The following is a 24525-nucleotide window of genomic DNA, read 5'->3' as shown; positions in this document are numbered from 1 at the left end:
ATCCGCATGTCGAACTAGCGTCTGCTCCCGTGCTTGCAGTTATGGTTGGGTTAGGAGATGAGGTGGGTTGTCATTTGTCGGACAAATGACTAGTCTGATGCTTTCCTGCTTTTACCTTCTTCACACATCTTCACTACCTTCAGATTTGTTGTGTGTGTGTACTGTAGGTTTGGGCATGTGTTAATTTTGTGTCCACCCGGTAAATCTCCTGTAGTCTAGTTTACCAGTCGGGTGGAGCAAATGAAGATAAATTGAATGACTTCAGTTATAAATTGGGTGAATGGGGGAATTAAACCCCCGTTGTCAATGGAGACCCTCCGTTTCCTATGGGAACTTCAGGTCCCGCACAACAAGCTAAAGCCCACGAGTGTGTTTTCCAACTGGTATGCCATTGGTGTTCTTGTATTGACTACTCCCTGCTCTCACGCAGTGAACACAGACACGGAGACTGCAGTGGTCAATGTTCGATACGCAGCCAAGGATCAGGCCAGACTGTGAGTCACACTCTTTCACACGCGCAAACACATGCACACTCTTGCCTCTGCCCAACTCCTAACATCCAACTGTGTTGCCTTGATGCATTTAGCCTCTTGTGGCTTTTTTTTCTGTGTATCGTCTAATATTCCCAATAGTCTTAGAATTAGCTACTTTTATGTAGTTTCTCATGTAATGCACCTGATTCCTGCTTCCGCCTCCCTCCCTAAATCTTATTTGATATGTCATGCAATAAGCAGTGACAGAAAATGCCCATTTGGTGCCCCCTGGTGTACATGCTATACACTGCAGTGGTGTGTTTCATACATATGCTGTCATGGAAGAGCTTCCATGCCTTACTGTGTAGTTATTAACCTTGACCCCGCTGTGAGAAGGCATGGCTCAAATGTCGGTCCTTGAGTCTGAGAGAGATGAGTCTGTTTAGTATTTATATATGAAACTTATATACTTTCCCTATTTTCAACTGCTTTATTATAAACTTGGCACAAAGTTTGGAAACATTACAATTTTGGTCTGTTATTTCTCCCCTTTATTGCCTTTAATAATACCCTTGTTTTGAGTTGCTTAGCAGATGTGAGAAACTACACATATTATTACGCTTATTTTTACGCTTTTATAAATTTTTTACACTGTGTGGAAGACCCATACACGGCCACAACAGCTTGGCACCTCCTCCTCTAACGCTGGTCACCAACCCTAGCCACATTTGTGGGATGTGGCATCCCATTTGTTGCAAGTCGGCCAACGGGGTTCTGTCGGTCACTAGCACGCACCGCATGCCCACGCTGATCCCACGAGTGTTCAATTGCGTCGGGATTTGGACTCGCGTGCAGGCCATTCCATCCTTTCCACTCACCAGATTCTGGAGGTACTCCTCCAGAACGATCCTGGCTGCAGCTGTGGGTGGCGAGCATTGTCATCCTTTTTAGGGTGGCGTTACGTCCCTATATCCTATATCTGAAGATATAGGATCGCTGCTGGCTTTAATATCTCATCCCGATATCTCACTGCATTGAGATTTCCTTCAATCATGACATGTTCGGTCTTGCCTGTGAGAGATACCGCCCCCCCCCCAAGCTGTTGTGGCTGCGTATGGATCTTCCAGATGCTACTGAGTTTCCTAACACTGGGTGTATAATTAATAAAGTGTAAAAATATAAAATACTTTTTATTTTTCCTTAGTACTGTGGGAGAGTGCAATCATCCAATCCGCTAAGCAACTCACAGCAAGGGTGAATGCCAACCATTGCCATTTTGGCAAATGTTTTGGAGGCGCTACCCACACGTTTAGCTCTGCTGCTCATTCCAGGAATGCCAGATCCTTACAAGCTATACCTCGTTGTAAAGATGCCTAATCAACAATAGAAACGATATAAAATACAATACCAATTGGCATTATTAAAGGGGAGAAATAGCCAACCAAAGTTATGTTTCGGAACTTTTTGTGCAGAGTTTATTTTGACACTTGCTTTGGCAATGTAAAAGCTCCTTTTGAATTGAAAGTTTAGTCTTTTTAGCTTTAAAGGATTCAGGAAGCAGTCATAATTTATAAGTGCTACACTCAGCTATACGAGGGGTTGGCTTTTATTCAGAAGCGCTTGCCTCTCAGTGTTCTGGCTCGGTTACTCGTAGCTTGTGTATTCTTTAGCCTTGACTGGTTGGACTTTAGTGTTTTCTTTCAGACGAGGTAAAGGGATGAGAGCCACATAATGAACCTTAAACTTGCTGATTGTGTGCATTGAAGCTGATCTTGTCATATGCTGTTTGCACCGATTGCTTTCCTTCTATGAAAGTCAAGCTGGTTATATATTATTTTCTCTCCTTTTGCTACCTGTGAATCTGAACATCTTACCAATATTTGCTAGAACAGGGCAGAACACTTTGCAGTGACCTCACCCTGACTGTCGATGTTAACGACCTCCTTTTTTTGCTCACCAGAGCCATGGAGAAGCTGAACGGATTCATGATGGAGAACTATGCCCTGAAAGTGTCCTACATCCCGGACGAGACGGCAGCGACAGATGCCCCTCCGATGGGGGGTAGGAGAGGATTCCCTCCCCGTGGCCCCCCGCGCGCCGGCTCCCCCGGTCTGGGCGCACGGCCCAAACTTCAGTCGGACGTGCCCCTGCGAATGCTGGTCCCCACGCAGTTTGTCGGCGCCATTATCGGCAAGGAGGGAGCCACTATCCGTAACATCACCAAACAGACTCACTCAAAGTACGTTTTGAATCGCAGGTGTCTTGTTTAGTTGCTACTTGGCAATGTAAGACTGAACAATGTTGAGCACTGGGTACCCACAGTGGTGTTGGCATAACTCTTGTGTGGTGTGAGACGAGTCCAGGAGTGCCTTGGGATATTTTGTGACTCCCACACATTATTTAGTCTTGATTTCGCAGAGAACAATCCTTGATTCTGTGGCTGACGTTGAAAAACAGCCAGTTAATCAAGCAAAAATGGATTTAGTTTTAATTATCAAGTAAAATCCTTTATGAAATGGATACTGTTCATTGTAATACCATTCTGAAACAATTTGTAACCCAGTAATTGAGTCAATGTTACTGGTTTCAACATTTTCTTTGTCCCTCTTGGGCAGATTTATTATGCAGCATAAGTTCAGGAATTGCAACAAAAACATGCCATTTATAAAAAATGTTTTGAAACATTATGCCTGTAGCTAGCTTTCATGCTGCCAGTGACTGTAGAGACTCATGCTGAGTTCGCTGTGCAAAGCCTGCCTTTAGAACCTGCCTTTTCCTAAACTTTATTCATACACACAAAGCGGCACATGCTCGCACGTTGCGCACTATCCCCATCGGACTGCGAACTGGATAAACCCCCCCCCCCCCGACAAAACAATTCTCTGCCATTCTGCTTGATTTCTGCGCTGTGCCGAGAAATCTGCATAATATTGTGTATATACATATATCGCCCCCAATTTTGGAGAAACGTAGACCACAACTGTTTGTGTGATGACAGTGGAATTAAAGTCCTAATGGTGCTCATTTGAAGAGGCTTATTCTTTAACCCATTCTGAACGGGAACCCATTTTGGTGTTAGCATCATGTTGTGCTTTAGCTATTGAAAAATAGCAGATCTACAAGCTCATAGCGCGCCACCGAGTGGCGCGCTACGAGCTTGTAGGTCTGCTATTTTTGAAAAAAATCGAAGAACGACTGACATTTTTAGAATCTGATCTCAGGTCAGAATGGTTAATCAGACCAGTGTGTGTCCAGTGGAAACCTCGTATGAATCTGATCTCAGGTCAGAATGGGTTAATGCAAAATGTACCTGATGCTGAACTACGGAAGAGCATAAGCTCATTGACATGTCCACAGACTGTCAAGAGGCACATTTATGAAACGCAGCCTCGTTGTGATGTTCTGGGTGAGTTGTCAGGCAGAATTCCCAGAGCTTACTGTAAAAGGTAAAATGTACATGGCTAGGTTGGAGATAGAAAATGAGGCTCTGTCCCTGTCTACGACTATAACCAGGAATAGTTTGACTCTGTGCAAAGCTAATCTTGGGCTTCTTTAGCCCACCAGTCGTCTCCGGGTTGATCCCTGGTCCTTGTTCACATTCGGTTGAAAATGAAAAGGGTGTTGAGTTTGCATGTTCTCATCGTGTCCCCTAGGCCTAGGGTAGGTACACAGAAAAAAACGTCTCTATACTGCCTCCCCCTGGTCACCTAGTCAAGGAACTGGTTGGAATAACCCCCCCCGTCAAGTGATAAGAAGCGGCCTGCTCACTCCTCATGCATTGACCGAAGCATAAGCTCAGTTTGCGGCACAGGTTGGTAGAGGGAGAGTAGCACCCAGGATTACAGCTTAGGCACTGGAACCGGGTGAAAACAATGCGTTACAAAAATTGTGGGGAAAAAACTAACTAATGACATCAAATGACGTCAATGAAACGAGTTAAAACACGAGCGAGTGCAACCTACTCGGGAACAACGCAAGTTGGAAATGCATGCCCCCCCCACCCAGTTATAAAATACTTGTCGTTTCTGTCGGTGTACCCGCCTGCCGCTTAAAGTCCATATATGGCTGTCAGTCTGTCTCTTTTGCCCATATATGGAGTCTAGGCAAGTCTATCATATCGATGACATCCGCATACTCCATATATGGGGATTTGTGAATTTACAGACAGACGGTGAACTACACAGACGGAAAAGTTGCATCATTTTATAGTAGGATGGTGAGGATACCGTCTCACCAATAAGGATATTTTCTCTGTGAATGCACCTGTACCTTGAGATCTTTACGTGCCCATTGGTGTGCCTTGGGGGTGCAAAGTGTGAAAACCACAATTAACCCATTCTGACCGGGCACCCATTTTGGTGTTGGCATCATGTTATGCTTTAGCTATTGAAAAATAGCAGATCTACAAGCTCATAGCGCGCCACCGAGTGGCGCGCTACGAGCTTGTAGGTCTGCTATTTTTGAAAAATTCGAAGAACGACTGACATTTTTAGAATCTGATCTCGGGTCAGAATGGGTTCATCAGACCAGTGTGTGTCCTAGTGGAAACCTCGTATGAATCTGATCTCAGGTCAGAATGGGTTAACACGGTCCTCCTCCTCCTCCCTTTTCATGCTCTCCAGGATCGACATCCACAGAAAGGAGAATGCGGGCGCAGCGGAGAAGCCCATCACAGTCCACTCCACCCCTGAAGGCTGCTCCAACGCGTGCCGAGCCATCATGGACATCATGCAGAAGGAGGCCGTCGACACAAAGTTGTGAGTTTTTAAGCACACGTGTCGCGCACATTTTCACGTTTGTGCACAATAGCAAACGGACCCAACTTGCACACACACACAACTCAAATGTTCATGATTTGCTCAACCGTCATGGAAGCAGTTTTTTTTCCCTTCTCTATATTGATGGCTTCTGTATACTTTGACCGCAGTGCTAAACCTTTTTGTTCCTGTAGTAAATGGTTCTCCAGTGGATTAATTACCTAAATAAAATGTGCTTTAGTGAGTGATGGCTCTTACCAATTACACTCCCAATAATGCAGTTGAGAGCCGCAGCAGACAGCTGTGTGTCTGTTTTTAGGCACAGTAAAGCAATCAGATTTTTTCTTCTTTTTCCCTAAACTTGACACCAATTATTCTGTCAGCCTGTTATGAATTATGCAAGAACACTGGTGAAGACGCATCATTAACTAGGAATGTTATTTGCATGTTTGGCCTTTGCAGTACGGAGGAGATCCCATTGAAGATCCTGGCACATAACAACTTTGTGGGAAGGTTGATTGGGAAGGAAGGCCGCAACCTCAAGAAGATTGAGCAGGACACGGAGACGAAGATCACCATCTCACCGTAAGATGATCTCAGACACACAAACCTCTTGGGGGAACCACTATGGCTTCTCGGAATGTTTGTACTTTTCCTTTTTACGATGAAGACTATGGTTTATATATAGACCAAGACAAAAAAGAACCAGGTAAAAACGCACTTTGGTAGGTGTGAAACCATGTAATGTGTCGTACACGTTATATACATTTCTGATATTATTATTCTTATTAACACGGCAACATAGCAAAGTTCGTCGGTATCGACACACTGTCATGCTGGATTACCAGCGACTGTGCCTGGACCGCTAGACTGCCGCTTTGACAACGGCCATTCCAGAAACTGCTGCAGTGTGGGGAGGGCTTTCAGTCTGAATAATTAAGTGAAACGAAATGGAAATTCAGACTTATCGGTCGGTAGTTTGAGGTAGGTCTAATGACAGTCGGACCAATAGTTATGTCTGTACTAAAGCCTGTACCCGTACACTAGTAGTATTAACCAATACACACGCGTACACAAACTTGGTTTGACCTCATTGAACTTGGTTTGACCCCCATAGTGGATGCATTCAACCTGCACACTAATATGCTCTTACCTCTTAAGGCAATACTCATTAAGACTATAGCAGATGTCCTGGTAACCAGTTTATACTTAATACCCACTCGGGTATGACTTAAGACTATAGCAGATGTCCTGGTAACCAGTTTATACTAAACACCCACTCGGTTATGACTTTATTTCAAGTCTCCAATTATCGCACGCTAAATTCATTTATGTTTGTCCTTGTCCATATAAACCGTGGTCTTCATTGTATTTAAATGTGTGCCCCCCAAAAAAAACCTTCCTTGAAAATTTGAGATTTTTCATCTTTTCACTTAAGACTGACCATAACCAGAAACACTGATAATGTTTTACATTCACCTAATGCTGAGATGGCGGCAGGCTGTTTATTCAGTATGCAATGCAATATTATCTAACTATGTAAACCCACTTTGGTAGGTGAAACCATTGTAATGTGTCGCACACTTTATATACATTTCTTATATTAAGTTATGTACAGTGTGGGTACAGTGATGTAATGGATCCTATTATCCCATTTTTGGGCGGGAGCCCCTTTTGGTGTTTTTAAACATTGTTATAATTTAGCTTTTGGCGTGCTATGAACTTGTCTGCTATTTTTGAAAAATTGTTCAAATGTGCCTCAAATCTTTCAGAAAATTGTCATGATTTAGAAAACTTTTTTCTTTTCTTTTTTCGACGTCGGGCCTGAATGGCTTATTGATGTATGTACTTTGACGTTTTTATTTACTGCTTTTTCATAGGCTCTATTGAATGTGAAGGAGGTACTAGGGGCTGCCATACTGTGTATAATAGTGTATACATCCCAAGCATTGAATCATCGCCAACCACTCACACTATATCACACTATCTCACCATAACCGTAATCTTTTGTCATGTGTCTCTAGTCTCCAGGACCTGACCTTGTACAACCCTGAGCGAACCATCACCGTGAAGGGCTCCATCGAGGCGTGTGCCCGGGCTGAAGAAGAGGTGATGAAGAAGATCAGGGAGTCGTACGAGAACGACGTCGCCGCCATGAACGTAAGGGTGTAAAAAGTTGGGACTGGTTTTGTTTTGAAAATCATTTCTCCTCGGGTTGGGGAAAACTCAACAACATTTTGTTCATGTGTAAAACGAAAACAATTGTCTGTATTTGTAATTCTAAGACATAAATTGCACAATATCAGATAACGCCTCGGGATCCCCAGGAGGAAGTTAATGATGTTGCTCGGGAGAGGGAGCTCTCTGGTAGAGCTGGTGCCCCTGTGACAGATAAGATGGATGGATGGATAGATCGATTTTCTTTTTTGTTAATTCTGTGTGGTTTGTGGGTGCATGCTTGAGTTGTTGTGGTGGTTTTTATTTTTTTATCCCACGATTTTGCAACCCATTTTTTTTTTCACCCAGTGTCAACTATCTAATGTAATCCTGGGTGCTACACACATGAATCCACAGAGCGTCTAGCGTCTTACTTTAAATGCTTGGTATAAAGTACAGGCGCCTTGTGTTCATACAACAGAAAGATTGGGTAAGACTGACGTTATGCGTCTTTCAGAACATTTCACTGCTTCGTCTCAACCGTTACTCTATATGGCTCTGGTCTCAGCCACCCCACCGCAGTGTATTGTTTTTGACATTCTGTTTTCTCTCCAAAGTTGAATGTTGCCCACTACTGTTGGAGCAGCCCATGAACTACACAGGTTCACCCTGATGTTCTGGGCATTTTTGTAAAGTCAGTGTTAGTAAAAAGCAGGTAAAAGAGTAACGTTTGAGGCAGACTAACATCAGTCACTTTCCCATTCAATGTAGTAGAAGAGCCGACTGTTTACGCCGCAGATATGTCGTCTCCGCCTACAGGAAATATGTTGCCTGCGACCATGGCACCCGTTTCTGAATCGGTCTTTACAGACTGTGTAGGGTCCCCCTAACTAACCCCAGCTCTTCAGTTGTGTGTTTTCAATAAGAAAAGCACAATTAAAACCGGATTCATACTTTGTTGTGAATCTGTAGCGCCACCAGAAATTGTATGATGCATGCATTTGTGTCGGGAGCTTATAGATCTGCTATTTCCAGCGTGTGGCGAGTGAATATAAAGCCCATTCTTCATTTATAGCTTCCCCCCCCCCCCCCCCCACATTGTTCTTTAAAATATATATATTTTAAATCTTTCCATAGCCCACTACTCTGCATTGTTTTTAACTATGTTTGAAACGTTCTGTCCTCTCTGCAGCTTCAGTCCAACCTGATCCCAGGTCTAAACCTAAATGCTCTGGGCCTGTTCCCTGGTGGAGCCCCGGGTATGGGTCCCTCCATGGTCAGCAGCGGCCCGCCTCCCGGACCCCCAGGTGGTGGCTACTCATCGTTTGGGGTGAGTTTCCTGGTCCTGTGCTGTTGATCATCGCCCCCTGAGTCGTCATGTCACACGTCGTTTGTCTAATTTCACATTTTGTTTATTTATTTTATGTCGTATTTCGTCACAGTCGCTGTATTTTAGTCAATTATGAGCTTGTACAGTTGCCATGTGTGCATTTGAGTCCTGTAAAGTCCGTTTTGTACGCACAACTGCAACCACACGGTGGTCATACTGTAGCTGCAAACCCAGCTGCTTGTCGGCAACAAAGTGGCACTTTCCACTCCACTAGAATGCCTCGTCTCGTGTCCCATGTTGAGGTCCGAGTGGAATAGTAAGAGTGGCGACACGCTTTGATCTCGCTGCAAAGAGGGTGCCTATGGGCTATAGTTCCAAACATTGGTAGTACCAATGTTTGGAACTATTTGGTACCAATTTGGTACTAAGAGAGAAGGAAAAAAAAAAAATGAGGAACGTCTTTTATGAAATTAAAAAGACAACTTCCCAGGTTTAATTTAATTGAATAAAGGCGTTCTTCATTTTTAACTTTGTGTGCCCCGATCCTTCTCTTTTTATCTGTCTTGATCCCGCTTTTGATTCATGTGAGCACCTTTTTTTTAAATGATTTTTACGTTTTTCTATCTCCATTGAGCACCTGGTTAGTTCCTCTTTTTTTTCTCTATTGGTCCTATCCCATTGCGATGGAATGAGCACTTCCGAATTCCATTGTTACAATGGGAGTCGACGCTACTGTCGTCACTCTCGTACCATTCCACTCGGGTTCAGATATACCCTCTGCGCCCCATAAACAATGTCGCTGTTGGTGTATTTGTTAATTGGAGAAATGCTGATTGTCAATTCAAAAGTTGTTGTCTACAAAATAACCTTTTACCAGGTTACCAATTTGTTCTAATGGAAGACTGCACCCATTTCAACCCATCTTCATATAAATGGTCCTCTCCTCACACACTGCTCATGATGATATTTTACCATTTTTCTTTACTCTGCCTGTGTCTCGGTGGGGGAGGGGGTGGCTGTGGACAGTTAAGAAACTCGCCAATGGGTAGTATCGTTGGGCAGCTAGTCAAATTTGGACACCAAATTTGGTGTCCAAAATGTGCAAGCGGGCGCTCAATGTTAAACTACAGCCGCACAGGGTTTCCTCGTCGTAAATCCATGGGTCAACCTGCAGTCCCACCTCTTGCCCATAGGGCCGAGTGCTTCAACGTTGGAGAAGCCTCACTGGGGGCGTTTGGAGTGGGCCCATTCACTTTTTTGGCTGTAAAAAAAAATACACTGGGGAACCTAAAAAACACCCAAAATCTTGAAAAATGTCAAATTCATGGTGTAGCCTTAACTGCTGTGCCGCCTCTAGGAGACTGATCCCCCCCCCCCCCCTGCGGGATAATAAAGGTATCCATGTATATTGACTAGTAGACAAAAATGGTACCATTTATTATATGTATAGCGTGTAGCTATACACCTCTTGGGTGTATAGCACCAAGAGGTGCACGCACATCCAAACATTCCGACGGGTCAAAATGGTTAAACTGTAAAGGGAAAAAAAGCTCTGCACAGCCTTTACGCTCCCAAAATAATACATTAACAGATCGGTAAAAACGAAGAAAGTTTCGGCCTCTCTGGCCTTCGTCAAGTATACCTGGAAAGTAGTATTTTTTTCCAGTCGACAAGCAAAACATTTTAAATTGTTTGACGGCACGCTTCGATGGAACCTATTCTCTTGTGGCATTTAGTCATCACCCAAATAGTTTTTTTTCCATTGACATGACTTTACCGGCCAAGTATACCTGACAAAGATCCTGTTTATTTTGGGAGCGTTAAGACGGACCTTGTATGGATCTAATCTTTATTTACACCATATTATGATGAGCATTAGTTAGAGGACCAATTATATAATGAAAATGGGTGAAGTTGTCTTTTTTTTTTTTTTTATTACTTGCCTGGTTAAATTATATACAGCTCCATCTCAAAGAATTGGAATATTCTGCGAAAGTTCATTTTCTTCCGTATTATAATTCAAAACGCTTATATTCTCAATTCAATGTGCGTAAAAAGTGAAACATTTAAAACCCTTTTGTTTTAATCTAGATGATTATGGCATGACGGCTCATGAAAAAAAAAAAATCCTATCAAAATATTAGAATATTTCATTTTGGCAATTCAGGCAGGTGCCAAATCCAGCTGGAACAGGAGAATCAGCATCTCTATATAAAGCCTGTCGACATACAGAAGCTCCAACATATCCTGATCATAAATGGCTGTGTTGACTCTGGACTTGATACAACAGTGGACCGACACCAGCAGATGACATGCAGCCAGATAGAAAGCTGGCCTGACCCATGAATAATGTGGTGTGGTGTGGCGTCGCATGCGTGCATGCAGGCCCACCCACTCCTGGGCAGGCCCACCCACTCCTGGGCAGGCCCACCCACTCCTGGGCAGGCCCACCCAGAACTTCAGTACTGGCTTTGCCACTGATGACATGGCACCCCCAAATCATCACCGACAATGAAAAACGTCACACTGGAGTCAACGCAGCCAGCCATCTATGATCTATCAGGATATTTTAGAACACTTTGTGCTTCTTTCCTTTCCAGCTCTATTTGGCACCTGCCCACAGAGCCAAAACTACTAGTAACTGGTGTTATTGACCATGGTATTCCTGTGCTTAACTGGCCTAACCAAAAACCCATGGAGAATCTATAGGTTGCATTGTCAAGAGGAAGGTCTGAGACATGAGACTCGACAATACAAATTAACTTCCGTCTGTTATCAATGCAAACCTGGGCTTTCATAACTCCTCAACAGTGCCACAGGCTGATCACCTCCATGCCACACCCCATTGATTAATAATTTGTTCAAAAGTATAGCCCAGACCAAGTATTGACTGCATACATTAATATACTTTTCAGATGGTTGACCTTTCTTACATTAAGAAAATCATTTTTTTTAGTGGTCGTAAAATATTCTATTTTGATATAGGATTTTTTTTCATCAGCTGTATGCCATAATCAAGATTAAAAAACAAACGTTTTAAATATTTCACTTTATGCGCAATTAATTGAGAATATATGAAAACCTTTTGAATTATATTACGGAAGAAAATGAACTTTTGCAGAATATTCCATTTCTTTGAGATGGAGCTGTATATAGTGTGTATCGTAAGTTTCCTTTTGTGAGGGCACATGAGGAGAATGTGCTTGCACAAAGGAGAATGAGGCGTTCGAAAACAGTGATTTTGATGCGAGTGGAGGCAAGGTCCATTCCTCCTCACAGCAGTTATATAGTGCTGGCCACCAATCTGGGCCTTTTTACCAGTCAAGTATGTCTTAACATTCATTCATCCATAATCATGGCAGCCATCTTGGGGTCCACGGAACTCAGTTTCATGTCATTCTTTTCCCTTGTAGAGCGGTCCCTTTGGCTGCGAAGGGCCATTTTGGGCCTCTCTGTTGTCTGTGAGCAGCCAGCCCCTCGCTGTAAGTCACCCGTTCCCCTCAGTGCTTTGCACGGCTTGAGGCTGCTCGCTACGGGGATTAGATGGCAGGGCTTTGCCACATCTACGCACCTCCCACTGTCCAGTAAAACCTTTGTGAGAAGGGCCCAACTCATCTTTTTATGGCCAAACGTTTAGCATCTTTTTATGGCCAAACTTTAGTCGTTGGAGGTCAAACACCACCTGTTTTTTGTTTTTTTTGGTCAAACACTTGAGAGGAATCTGCATTTCTGTTAAAATGTGCGTGGCCGCAGGGTCTTTTCGAACGATTTTTTTCCTCCCAAACAAGCCAGTTAAAACATCATCCTCATTATTGAAATCTCCATCTTCATTCGGAGCCTGCCAAAGCAAGTTATTTGTCCGCCCCCTGCTGACATATCGACTAGTTAGTACATTGGGCCTCGTCCAAAACCAACAGTGCTACTTGTTGTTCCTCTTGCACGATGCTGCCTCCCACCTCCTCTTCCAGACCTTTATAGTCCATCACGCTCGCTCCGGTAGAAGCTGCGGTTAGGCATCTCTTAACCCATTTTGGTGTTTGCATTATGTTATGCTTTAGCTATTGAAAAATAGCAGATCTACAAGCTCATACGAGCTTGTAGGTCTGCTATTTTTGAAAAATCGAAGAACGACTGACATAGAAACATAGCTTTTTCAGGACGTAGAAGACATTTCTTCGCATGGGGATTCAGAGCAGTTAGTGCAAAAAAAATTGCATCGATGCATCGTGACTGATGTAGCGATTCAACTGCATCGATTTTTGGTATATTAAAATGGATTATAGATTTTTATTATTTCTCTCCACCAAAATAAAGTTTGAGTGAGATGTTGCTTCGTGAAAATTAATACACTTGAAGCTTGCTATATAGCTTGTTTTTTGTATTCCCCTTATGCGGAGTAAATACTGTCATAGACTTGAGTGAATTCAGTGTAAAATAATCAAATTTGAGACGTCGTGCAAAGTAGTCAAACTGTCTAAATCAAATCGTTGAGATTTACCCTCCTCGGGCAGAGCATTGTCTCCATGTGTTTTATTTTTTTAATTTACTTTAAGCTGGGGGCATAAAACTCATGCATGTGGAAAGTTCTGATGTTGGCTATTGCTGTTGCTAGACTATATACACATTTACAGTAGGTACCCTTCTCCTTTTGCTAAATGTTCAAATATTTCACAGTTGCAGTGTCCATCCAAATAAATGGATGTCTAACAGAAATCAGAGCACTGCACTTCCTTTCATTGAAATATAACAAAAATAACTGCTTTTTTTTCTCCTTCTGATTGACTTGCGGTGTATTCGCATCTGCCTTTTATATTAGGAGAGCCATATTTTGATACATTGCAAGTTTGCATACTTGTGGAAACTATGAAAGACTTGTGGAGCTATAGTGGCAATCACATGATTAATTGTATGAAGTAGAACAATATTTCTTGGGATATACTGGGTCATGCTGCAGAGTAAAACTAACATCAATGTTCCCGTTTGGCAGACCGTGGATCCAGGGCGCATGCCATGGATAATCAACCATGCATCGTTGTGTATCTCATCGCTGTTAAAATGTACCGTTACACCCCTATTAGCTATTAGTACATTTGTGATTAATTGAAGTCTTTCGGTTTTAACAAATGGACACGGGGAAAAAAAAGTTTTTTAATAATTGATTTAAATCACAGCCTATTTTATGTAGTTGTGTGACCATGTCAAGCTACAATTATACACTCAAGCGTTGAGCTTGTGAGCGATTTTGAAAATTGACATTGCATCGATTCATTCGATTAACTATTGCACCCTAGCTGAATGAACTTGGTAGTAAGGCTCACTTCCTTTGCTTTCTGCATAATCTCTATTAAGATCAGCTGGTCAGTAATGGCTATACCTGCTCTTGTATGTATCTAACCATGGCCGTGTGTGTGTGTGTGTGTGTGGTTGTAACCAGCAGGGGCAGCCTGAGTCGGAGACGGTTCACCTTTTCATCCCAGCACTGGCCGTCGGAGCCATCATTGGCAAACAGGGTCAACACATCAAGCAGCTGTCGCGCTTTGCCGGGGCCTCTATCAAGGTGACTGATGGTTGACATTGAGGTTCACAACTTGACCTGGCTGTCTAGCGACCGGTGAAATGGGGCTAGATGCACGCAGAATAATTATTCCTACTTCCGGGCAGCTTCCCTACTTCCGTCACAGGTGCCAATTAAGACCCTGTTCCTTTTAGCTATTTTTTGAAAAAATCGAAGAACCACTGACATAGAAACGTAGCTTTTTCAGAATACTGTCAGGTGTGTTTCCAGTGAGCCAACATGCACAATGGCAGCACCCTGACTCTATTTGACCAGAATGGAACAGAGCCTTCATTAGTATCATTAACACTGACTCTGTTTGACCAGAATGGAACGGAGCCTTCATTAGTATCATTAACACTGACTCTGTTTGACCAGAACGGAACAGAGCCTTCGTTAGTATCATTAACACTGACTCTGTTTGACCAGAACGGAACAGAGCCTTCATTAGTATCATTAACACTGACTCCGTTTGACCAGAACGGAACAGAGCCTTCATTAGTATCATTAACACTGACTCTTGTTTGACCAGAACGGAACAGAGCCTTCATTAGTATCGGCCGTAACGCCTGCATAGTGCATATAGAGCCCATTGAGAGGTCGAGGGCTGACCTGTTTCTTATGCCGTCTGTCTGCCTTCCTCCAGATCGCCCCAGCGGAGGGAATGGATGCCAAACAGAGGATGGTCATCATCGCTGGACCACCGGAGGCTCAGTTTAAGGTATGATATGGACACAACTGCGGCTTGTTCATAGTATCGGTCTGGCTCGTATGACCTTATGGATTCAGAATGACTAGCGGTGGCCTGGGCATAATTGTCTCCTCCAGGCCAACGGTGTGGCAGAGACTATGTTGTCCATGCACACTCCATTTCTTTGTCCTAACAAACAATTAATGCCATTGCCAATGAATGGAGAATTTGCGTCGTATGTAGACGAGCACATCTGTATTTTAGTTCAATCCCATTGACAATGAATTGAGAATTTACGTCATATCTGTCCGAACAAATTGGCTATTTGATCCTAACACAAACACGCGAGGATACGGCGGAAGCATTTCCGGGGGTCCCCAGACCAACAATGTTGAGAACCCCCTGCACTTGACCGCCGCGCGCCCCCTCTGAATGTTCCATTTTAAACAGCTAGTTGTTTAACACTTTAATATTGACTACATCAATCGTCCCACACGGCAGTTCATCTCTACTTATTGCAAGTGGTGCAAAGTGCACGCCCACGACACCGGGTTATGGTGGCGAAATGGGCTGTTGTGATTGGCTGCTGGAATGTGTGCCATTCTGCGCTGTGATGGGCTGAGCGTCGCATAACGGGTGTGCTAGTTACTTGCATGAGCAGAGCACGCAAGTACCGTGGTATGCATAGTATGCGTGATTATAATTGGCTGTTGATGGTGACGTAATTAAGATATTCTCAATGTTGGGTATGTATTCATATAAGAAGGGTGGTCCCTTAGTGGCTGACGGTGGCGTAACGAAGGTACAATTCAAGATAGCTCTGGTCCATAGCCTTCTACTGCTTCTACGATTCTGCCCTGCTCAGTAAGGCTATGGGACTTTCCTTTTTAAATCTCAAATCGAAATCAGACCAGCCTCTCCTCTTTGGCGTAAATAAAAATAACATTTTAGCCACTCACCAAAACAAAGGCGGGTTGTGTCATTAGAAAGCCTACTTTCCTTAGTGGACGCACTCTGAGCCCCCCACCACACGTATAAACGGAACTTTTTGGCCGGAAAGGGATTTATTTTCACCGGAGGAAAAATATTCTCTATGAGGCAGTTCTCTGTGCAATATCAGTAGAGGGCGCAGCGGAGTAACTTAAAATATTTCTTTTACGGTGTAAACAAAATCCCCTTTTGGCCAAAAAGTACAGTTTATACGTGTGGTGGGGGGCTCAGAGTGCGTCCACCAAGGAAAGTAGGCTTTCTAATGACACAACTCTCCTTTGTTTTGGTGAGTAGCAAAAACGTTCTTTTTATTTACGCCAAAGAGTAGAGGCTGGTCTGCATTCATGCGAGCGGCGGAAGTTGAGAGTAACATAGCTCTAAATGAAACGCATTAGAGCTATGGACCAGAGCTAACTCCAAGGTAGGTATATATTTTATAGAGGGGCTGATCATAAGTTCGTAGAGGTCGGCAGTACATGGCCTACTTGTGTGCAATGTGCAAGTTGGCACCTCGACAGAGTGCATTTCTAGTTATTAATTTAAAACGTTTATTTTATTTAATATTGGTATAAATATGGAGTTTCTTCTGATCGATGATGATACATTTTCTAGTGACTGTTGGATGAATCTAGCGGATATGGGACTGAGATCAGAACCTCCTTAAAAGGACTTTAAAAGTTCTTCAACCCATTTAGGACGGTAACCCTTTTTTGTATTTTTACCCTTTTTGTTTCTTGTCTTAATAAATACGCATAAACAAATTGCAATGTTGGTGTAACCAATAGTTTTGTCTGGTTTCTCGTTTTGTTTTATTTTGCACTGGCAAACCAGCAATTACCAGCCTAACATGACCACTCTTTTGGAACATAATTGTGCCCCAGCTAACACCTGTGGTTCATTTGCTCTGCTGTTCTCTTCCACTTCACGCAACTTTGACCCTTGAGGAGTGGAGAATCTCTTCAATAAACATCGTATACATGTAAACAATACCTACTGTATTCCGCAACTAGACATTTCATTATTGTGAAATTATGTTGCTGGATTTTTGCGGGCAATATTTATTTTACGTGGATCATGTAGTCAGTGGTTGAGTGTTTCAATAGTGTGTCTTGGCCAGCAGGCCATCATGCATACTTTGGGGCATAGTATCAGCATTATTTCAATCCCTGCATCAGGTCTCTGGAACAACATATTTTCAGAGAGGGGGCCGGTGGCCAATTACATATAATCTTTGGGGTCCTTAAACTTTGTGAACACCTGACGTAGAAACAGGTTTTTCTAAAAAAATAAATTGCCTTTATTCTTTTTGGCAAATAAACACGACTACAAACACAATGTGTATGTGTCCTCTTCAAGCATCTTTTGGGCATCAAGTTGGTACTGTAGTGTACACTGTAAATAAGTCCTAAAGTCTGCATAACGTGTAAACGATGGCAAAGCATAAACAAACATCACCTCTTTTGCTCTGCTTCAGGCTCAGGGTCGTATCTTCGGGAAGCTGAAAGAGGAGAACTTCTTCGGGCCCAAGGAGGAGGTGAAACTGGAGGCTCACATCAAGGTGCCCTCCTTTGCTGCTGGACGGGTCATCGGAAAGGGTGGCAAAACGGTGGGTGCCCTCGGGGAAACAATTGCCGTTTCCCTCATAACCCCATTTGGTGTGTCGATCACTTATCGACACCGACCACATTGAAATATTCTGGGTTCACTTCAAATTGGTACTTCCCCCTCCTCTCCTCCCTGTCTAACTCCACTGCTTTATATTAAAGGGATAGTTCAGATTTTTTTAACTTAAGCTGTATGAAATACTTGCCAATAATATAGTGGTTGCAACTGTATTCATTGATTGCCCGAGTCCCGTGGTGAGAGTTCTGCTCTGGTTTTGGTGAAATATTAAGTACAGTAGTTCCGGTCATTTTGTGGGGGGCACACCTGGGGCCACGCAGTAAAAGTACATTAATTCACAAAACTAACAATTTGTATTGTTGACCTATTTCTAAAATATTAGCGCAACTTTCGTTCAACTTTGACCCACGCGGAACTATTTTTTTTATATGGACACAAAACACAGTTCTGTGTGATAGAGGTGTCAAAAATTAACGAAAGTTGCACTAATATTTTAGAAATGGGTCAACAATGCAAATTACGTTAGTTTTGTCGATTAATTTACTTTTTTACTGCGTGGCCCCCTGTGCTCCCCAGAAAATGACCGGAACTACTTAATATTTCACCAAAACCAGAGCATAACTCCCACCACGGGACTCGGGCAATCAATTAATACAGTTGCAACCACTATATTAATGGCAAGTATTTCATACAGCTTTAAGTTAAAAAAAATCACACACGTGTGAACTGAGTGGTGCAATTTCCCCCACCCCCCCTCTCTCTCTCTCTCTCTCTCTCTCTCTCATTAGAGACACAGCACTACCCCTTTCTCTGTTTCTGGCGCCCCCTGCTGGTATAAATAAGTAACATACTCGTACTCATAGACACACACACAGGTACCTACACAGGTACACGGACATTGCTGGTTGTAGGAGTGGTTGCACCACTCAAAAATCTGAACTATCCCTTTAAAGCAGAATTGTCTTCCAAAAAAAGGTTAAAAAAGCGAAGGTTTTGGAAGTCTCATTAAATGTTTTGTATTGTTATTCATCGCCACCGTCTCTCTCCCATTATTGGCTTTCAGGTGAACGAGCTTCAAAACCTCACCAGCGCCGAGGTGGTGGTTCCCCGAGAGCAGACGCCAGATGAAAACGATCAAGTGATTGTGAAGATTAGCGGACACTTCTATGCAAGCCAGGTCAGTGTCTTGTCTGTTTCACAAGCCAACACAGACCTGTTTAAACAAGCTCAAGTTTTACTTTGAGCTCCTTTGTGTGGGACCCGTTAGAATCCAACGGGCCGTTTCACCCGCGTTTGGTCGAGAGTTATCGAACCTCGACACGTTGGCTTGTAGATCTGCTCTTCTGGGCGAACGACACCGCCGTACTACAGACATATAAATTAAGGTGTAGAACTGCGACTCAGAATGTGCATCTATCTGTCTGCTGTGTCAAAGCCTTGTCTTTATCACGAGTGAACGGTCAAATTGTCTAGTCGCACGGGTCGCTACAAATTCCATTTAACAATTAGCACGGTACTATTTTTTACTAGCAAATGTGAGTAAAAAAATAGTACCGTATTACTCCTATTATAACCACGATTAGCAGCGTTTTTCCTCAATCTTTTCTCCATCCATGCCTGGATTTGAAAGAGTTCTAATGAATTATTCCGATTTTTAAAATAAAGTCATCATTTTTGTCCTCCAGCTGGCCCAGAGGAAAATCCAGGAGATCCTGTCCCAGGTCAGGAGGCAACAGCAGCCCAAGCCGGTGCACGGTGGTGGTGGTGGTGGCGGCGGCGGCGGGCCCAGCCCCGGGCCCAGCCCCGGGCCCGGCTCCGGCCCTCAGCCTGGTGGACCACCTCCTCCCCGTAGGAAGTAAAAAAGAGCCTCCCCTCCAGTGACTTGACCTGGAGGAAACGGTGACTTCTTCCCCCCCTGAAGACATGGGACGGGTGCAGCGCGAACTCAGGGGGGTGGGGGGGTGGGGGGGGGGGGGGAGAACACACAGACAGGGGGGGTCGTTGAGGGGGGTGGCGGAGGGGTGTCGGTCGTCATGCTCCCCCTCAGGGCTCGAAGGTCATCGTCGGAACATGACTGAAAAAACCTGCCCCTCCTCCCGCTCTCTCTCTCTCTCGTTGATACAGACGAGAGACCCTGATGATGCCACCCTTCTCTCTTCCCCCCCCCCCTCCCCCACACCCACCTCGCCTCGCCTCGCCTATCTGCATCTCTGTGAGAATGTACTTCTGAGGATGTCACCCGCCCTCTGAAATGTGCACACACCCCCCTTCGCCTAACCCCCTCCCCCCCCTCCCCTCCCTCCCTCACGGGTGTGTATACTTGATGATGAATTCGTTTTTTTATTTTTCCGGTTGGTTTCCCTTTTTAACACTATAGAAACACACAAAAAGAGGAGAATGACGATCCTCCCTCTCCTATCACTTGGTTGGTGCGGTTCTGTAAAAAAAAACCCACGCACGTTGACGAGATGTTCGATTTGACGTCAGTTTTAGTCGACACTTATTTTTCTTTTTTTTCTTCCTCCCTTCTTTTTAACCCCATGGAATGGCGTGTTTAACAGTTGAATTGGTTGATGAAGCTTTTTCTCTCCTTTGAGTTTTCTTTGGAAAGTGAAAAAAAGGCATTGCGATCCGAGTCCTTGGAAGGACCCCAAGAGAAAGGTTGATTTGGGGGTGGGTGGGGGGACGTTGGGCCTAGACTGGGTGGGCCGGGGGGGTTTAGGCGTATGATTCTTGTTTTGGGGACAGGACCCCCTGAAAAGGGTGGATATATGGGGGCGTCCTGCCCCTGTATCGATAGTGGCATTTTATAAATTCGGATGCATTTTATAGATATACCTATATACGTATATAAATATATATTTAGAGAGGTGAGAGAGGGCAGACGACCGGCCGGTCGGCACTTGAGAATGGTGCCTGAGCGGCCGCTCACTGCCCGGGAAAACCAATTTAATATGCATTTTACTGAACTACCTCAGGATCCTAGTACCTCAGAAGAGAAAAGAAAAATGATTATATATATATGGAGAAAAAAAAATGTTCCTTTTCTTTTTTTTTTTATTTTGCTTTTGTGGTATTTTGTATACTTTATAAAAAGCTGATAGTTCTTGAACATTTTTATTTTTTTAAGAAAAATTTAAAATTTGGTCGGCTGCCATCTGACCTTTTGCCTTCAACTCTGGTGCTTTAATTAAGGCGAGCGTTGTTGTACATGTGTATGTATGACTCTGATGATCCTACTGTACATAATGTCTTGTACATAGCAGCCCCAAACCGGAGCAGCGAGAGTTGGCGCCCTTTATCGGCTGGCGGCTGACGGGGAAATATCGAGAAAATCACCTCAGTTTTTTTTACCTGAGGGTCCACCATCATCTTCTTTAAAAAAAAAAAAAAAATTATTAAAAAAAAAAAAAAAGGAAAAAAAAAAAAAAGTATAGAGCTACACTTATTGGACATGCCGAATTAATGCCAACCGTACATAATTGCAGCAATGCCATTTAGTTTTGGGATTTACTTACATAACTTGTTGACGGTACACTTTTGATTTGTCACGTTTATTTGTACTTTGTCGCCTTCCTAGAAGGGCTGTGGGCTTCAGCGTGGCGGCCGTTCGCCCGCCAAGTTTATCTGGCCAGTGCAGTGCTTTAAAGGCTCTCCCAACCGCCTCCTTTACATTGCAGCCTTTTGGCGAGGCCCCCCCCGTACCCCCGATTTGTCGTTCTTTTTAACGGAGCGAGCTTCATCAGTTTGCCGTGGCCCTCATAGTCAGGCCACGGAGTCAATGTTAGTGCAATGGCACGTTGGTTGGTAGAGGTCTGGATTGTGTAGATGGCTTTTCGTAATGTACCTAGTCCTATAGTTGGTGAGATATCTTGCGCTGTTGCTCCATTGATTTTAGAAATTTGATAAGTCGTACCCTTCGTTTGTGCTAAAAGAGTTGACTTTGACCCCCTAACCCTACAATGTAAAGTGGATGACAACAGAGCAAGGTATCTTGCCATTTTGGTTGGAATTGTTGCATCATAACCAGTCCAGAACACAACCCAAACCTCTGACCAAAGTGTTGGAGTCACACTGATAGATGCGTTTTTTTTGTTTTGTTTTTCACTTTAGGATCTGAAACCGAAAGGACCGTTTGTGTAACCTGCAGCAGCTTTGCTATAGGTTGATTGAAGTGATGTTTTTCATTGGGTGGGGGTGGGGGGGGGGGGGGGCAAAAAAAAACGGCACAAATTTTCCGAATTAATCTTGATTGGAGAGTAATATCCAACAAATTTAGCCTAAAAAATATACCGAGTGGAGTTTATTTCCTTTTTATTTTTATTTTTCGTTTTGGTTCTTTGATGCCGAATGTAAATATGCTGATTGTGGTAAAAAAAAAAAAAAAAAAAAAAGTGCTAGTGTATCCATGCTTCCACAATATGGAACGCAGTCTACCTCAGCTGAGGTGGAGGGAGAGAGAGAGGAGAGCGAGGGTGTGTGGAGATAAGGACGTTGCGGGCGTGTGTGTGCATGTGTTACACGGTGTGACACGCCTCTCACCCCAGCCCCGCCCTCTCCACCACCCCACCCTCCACCTATAGCGCCATCAAAAAAATAGCAGACCTACAAGTTCATAGCGCGGCATGAACTAACCTGCCGCTATGAGCTTGTAGATCTTGCTATTAGCGCGGCCGCGGCGATACCTCAGTCCCTCTAGGAACACTGCTCTCCGCATGGCGGGCGCGACGTGCCTGCTCGCGCAAAAATCCAACAACCGCGCGCTTTAAACCTGAGGGGCACAAGTGATACTTAAAAAAATAATAATCCCCCTCCGCCACCTTTTCCCACCTGCCCCCCCCTTCCCCCCCCCTTCTCTCCCTACTCCTCAGTGTTTTTTGATCTACCTCTTTAGACACGTATTTGAATTAGAGGCATTCTATCGATTTAGATTTTTAGCCCCCCCCCCGCCCCCCTCTCCCCCACTCTCCCTCCCCCCCCCCACCTGATCTTCCTTATTCCCCCAGATATGAAAGAAAACTTAACTAAAAAATCATGTACTCTTTAGAAATGAAAGATTAATCAAAAAAGTTGATCAGAAATATTTCCTTTGCCAGCGTATATTTATATATATACTCTTGTAGCTCAATTGATTAAAAAAAATCATCAAACATGATGCTTTTATTTTCTTTCTGCTTTTAATTTTTTGGTGGTGTGGCTTTTTTTCTTGCGTTTTTTTTTTTTTTTTTTTTTTTTTGTGAAAAGGTTAAATCACCTTTATTTTGGATTTTGCATTCAATAGATGGAAGGATAAAAAAATACAGTAAAAAAAAATAAAAGGGCCTACCTTGTTTCTGGCATGTACGACTATAGGACACAGAGTCAACTCATTTATTTTTTTTCCTTAACCTTTTTAATGTCTTCTCACAGATGCTACATCTGCTGATTTGGTAGCCATTTGTTCTGTTAGCATTTCTTGGCTGTGTATCGTGGAACATCAGTTGGTATGGAACAGATTCGAGGGACTGGGTCTCAGTTTTTTTTTTTTTTCTTTTTCTTTTTTGAAAAGTGGTCAGATTTCAGCATGATATCCCCTCCTCTGTGACCATGCTTGTGCCCCTTCACCCCTTTCACACAGCTCCACTTGTCAAATGCCTCTGAATAAATGAAAGAAAACATGAAATGGGCTCCCATGTGTCCTGGGATTTATTTTTATTTTTTTGAGTGGTGCAACCACTCCTACAACCAGCAATGTCCGTCCGTGTACAGTACACCTATGTACCTATGTGGTCATGAGCACAAGTATATGACTATTAGTACCAGTAGGGGGCGCAAGAAACGGAGAGGGATAGTGCTGCTCTGTTGCCTGCTAATGAGAGAGAGGTGGGGGGTAGTTGCACCACTCAGTTCACACGGGTGTGATTTATTTATTTATTGCATTTGTTTTTTTTAATACCATTTTCACTCCAGTGAGTTTGGGGGTTCTATTTGGACGTGAAGCCATCGGTGGTTAACTTCATATCTGATCTCTCATCCGACAGGTGCATCTAGACTAATATATGTATTATGGAAAAGTTCATTTTCTTACATAATCTATTTCTTAAAGTGCGTGAAACTTTCATATATTCTATAGAGCAACTTTCTTTCGACTTTGACCCCCTTGTCACTTTGCTTACTGGTGTAGTGAATACTGGACACAATGGATGGTTCCATGTGACAGAGGGGTTGAACGAAAGTTGCTCTACAATCCAGTGTTTTTGGCAGCAAATTTAGATTTTAGTTTAGTCATAGCTAGTCTTTGGAATTAGTCACATTTTAGTCACCTGGAATGTTTTAGTGTCAGTCTAGTTTTAGTCGACTAGATCTACAGTTTATGATGGTGTTGGAATGGCTGATTTTGCACTTGTTGAAAATAGCCGATCTACAAGCTCACAACGCGGCGACGCGTCACACGACGTTGTGAGCTTGTAGATCGGCCATTTTCAGCATACAAGCAAGTGTAAAATGACTTGTCTTACTTTATACTGCATCTTTTGTCCACTAGGCAGGACCCCTTTTGGTGTTGGCATCATGCTATGCTTTAGCTTTTGAAAAATAGATCTACAAGCTCATAGCGCTCGCTACGAGCTTGTAGGTCTGCTATTTTTTGAAAAATCGAAGAACCACTGACGTAGAAACATAGCTTTTTCAGAAAACTGTCAGGATGTAGAAGACCTTTTTTAGAATCGGATCTCAGTTCAAATGAATGTACATCTCTCTGGATGAACAGAGTCTGCTAAATGCCTAAATTGTAAATTCTAAGGTCAAGGTTCACGGTTGTACTTTATTCTCACGAGTAAAACTTATTTTGGTTTCCAAAAAAAAGTATATAGCTTTTCCACAATATTCAAATGATTACCTACTAGTATTCTCTGCCCTAGTGCACCACATAAGGCCAGTCCCAGCCCATTAATTGACTTCAAAATGCCAGA

General features: G+C 43.4%; 1 protein-coding gene across 4 annotated transcripts in view; it reads left to right on the top strand.

Annotated features, from left to right (window-relative positions):
* igf2bp3 (insulin-like growth factor 2 mRNA binding protein 3) overlaps positions 1 to 20199 on the top strand; it is a 32282-nt gene extending 12083 nt beyond the window's left edge. Inside the window, exons 5-16 of one of the 4 annotated variants that reach the window (XM_080787541.1) lie at positions 431 to 494; positions 2434 to 2712; positions 5096 to 5230; positions 5693 to 5815; positions 7255 to 7390; positions 8580 to 8717; positions 12131 to 12199; positions 14152 to 14274; positions 14918 to 14992; positions 17427 to 17558; positions 18639 to 18752; positions 19261 to 20199. In XM_080787541.1, the coding sequence (XP_080643667.1) occupies positions 431 to 494; positions 2434 to 2712; positions 5096 to 5230; positions 5693 to 5815; positions 7255 to 7390; positions 8580 to 8717; positions 12131 to 12199; positions 14152 to 14274; positions 14918 to 14992; positions 17427 to 17558; positions 18639 to 18752; positions 19261 to 19434 (1562 nt within the window). In that variant the 3' untranslated portion in view covers positions 19435 to 20199. The remainder of the gene's footprint in view (positions 1 to 430; positions 495 to 2433; positions 2713 to 5095; positions 5231 to 5692; positions 5816 to 7254; positions 7391 to 8579; positions 8718 to 12130; positions 12200 to 14151; positions 14275 to 14917; positions 14993 to 17426; positions 17559 to 18638; positions 18753 to 19260) is intronic. The other 3 variants (XM_080787540.1, XM_080787539.1, XM_080787538.1) reach the window with 3 other exon arrangements.
* Positions 20200 to 24525: the final 4326 nt, after the last annotated feature.

Source organism: Protomyctophum bolini (genome assembly GCF_963924005.1).
Source record: "Protomyctophum bolini genome assembly, chromosome: 17".
NCBI lineage: Eukaryota > Metazoa > Chordata > Actinopteri > Myctophiformes > Myctophidae > Protomyctophum > Protomyctophum bolini.
This window is presented reverse-complemented; position numbering and strand designations above follow the sequence as displayed.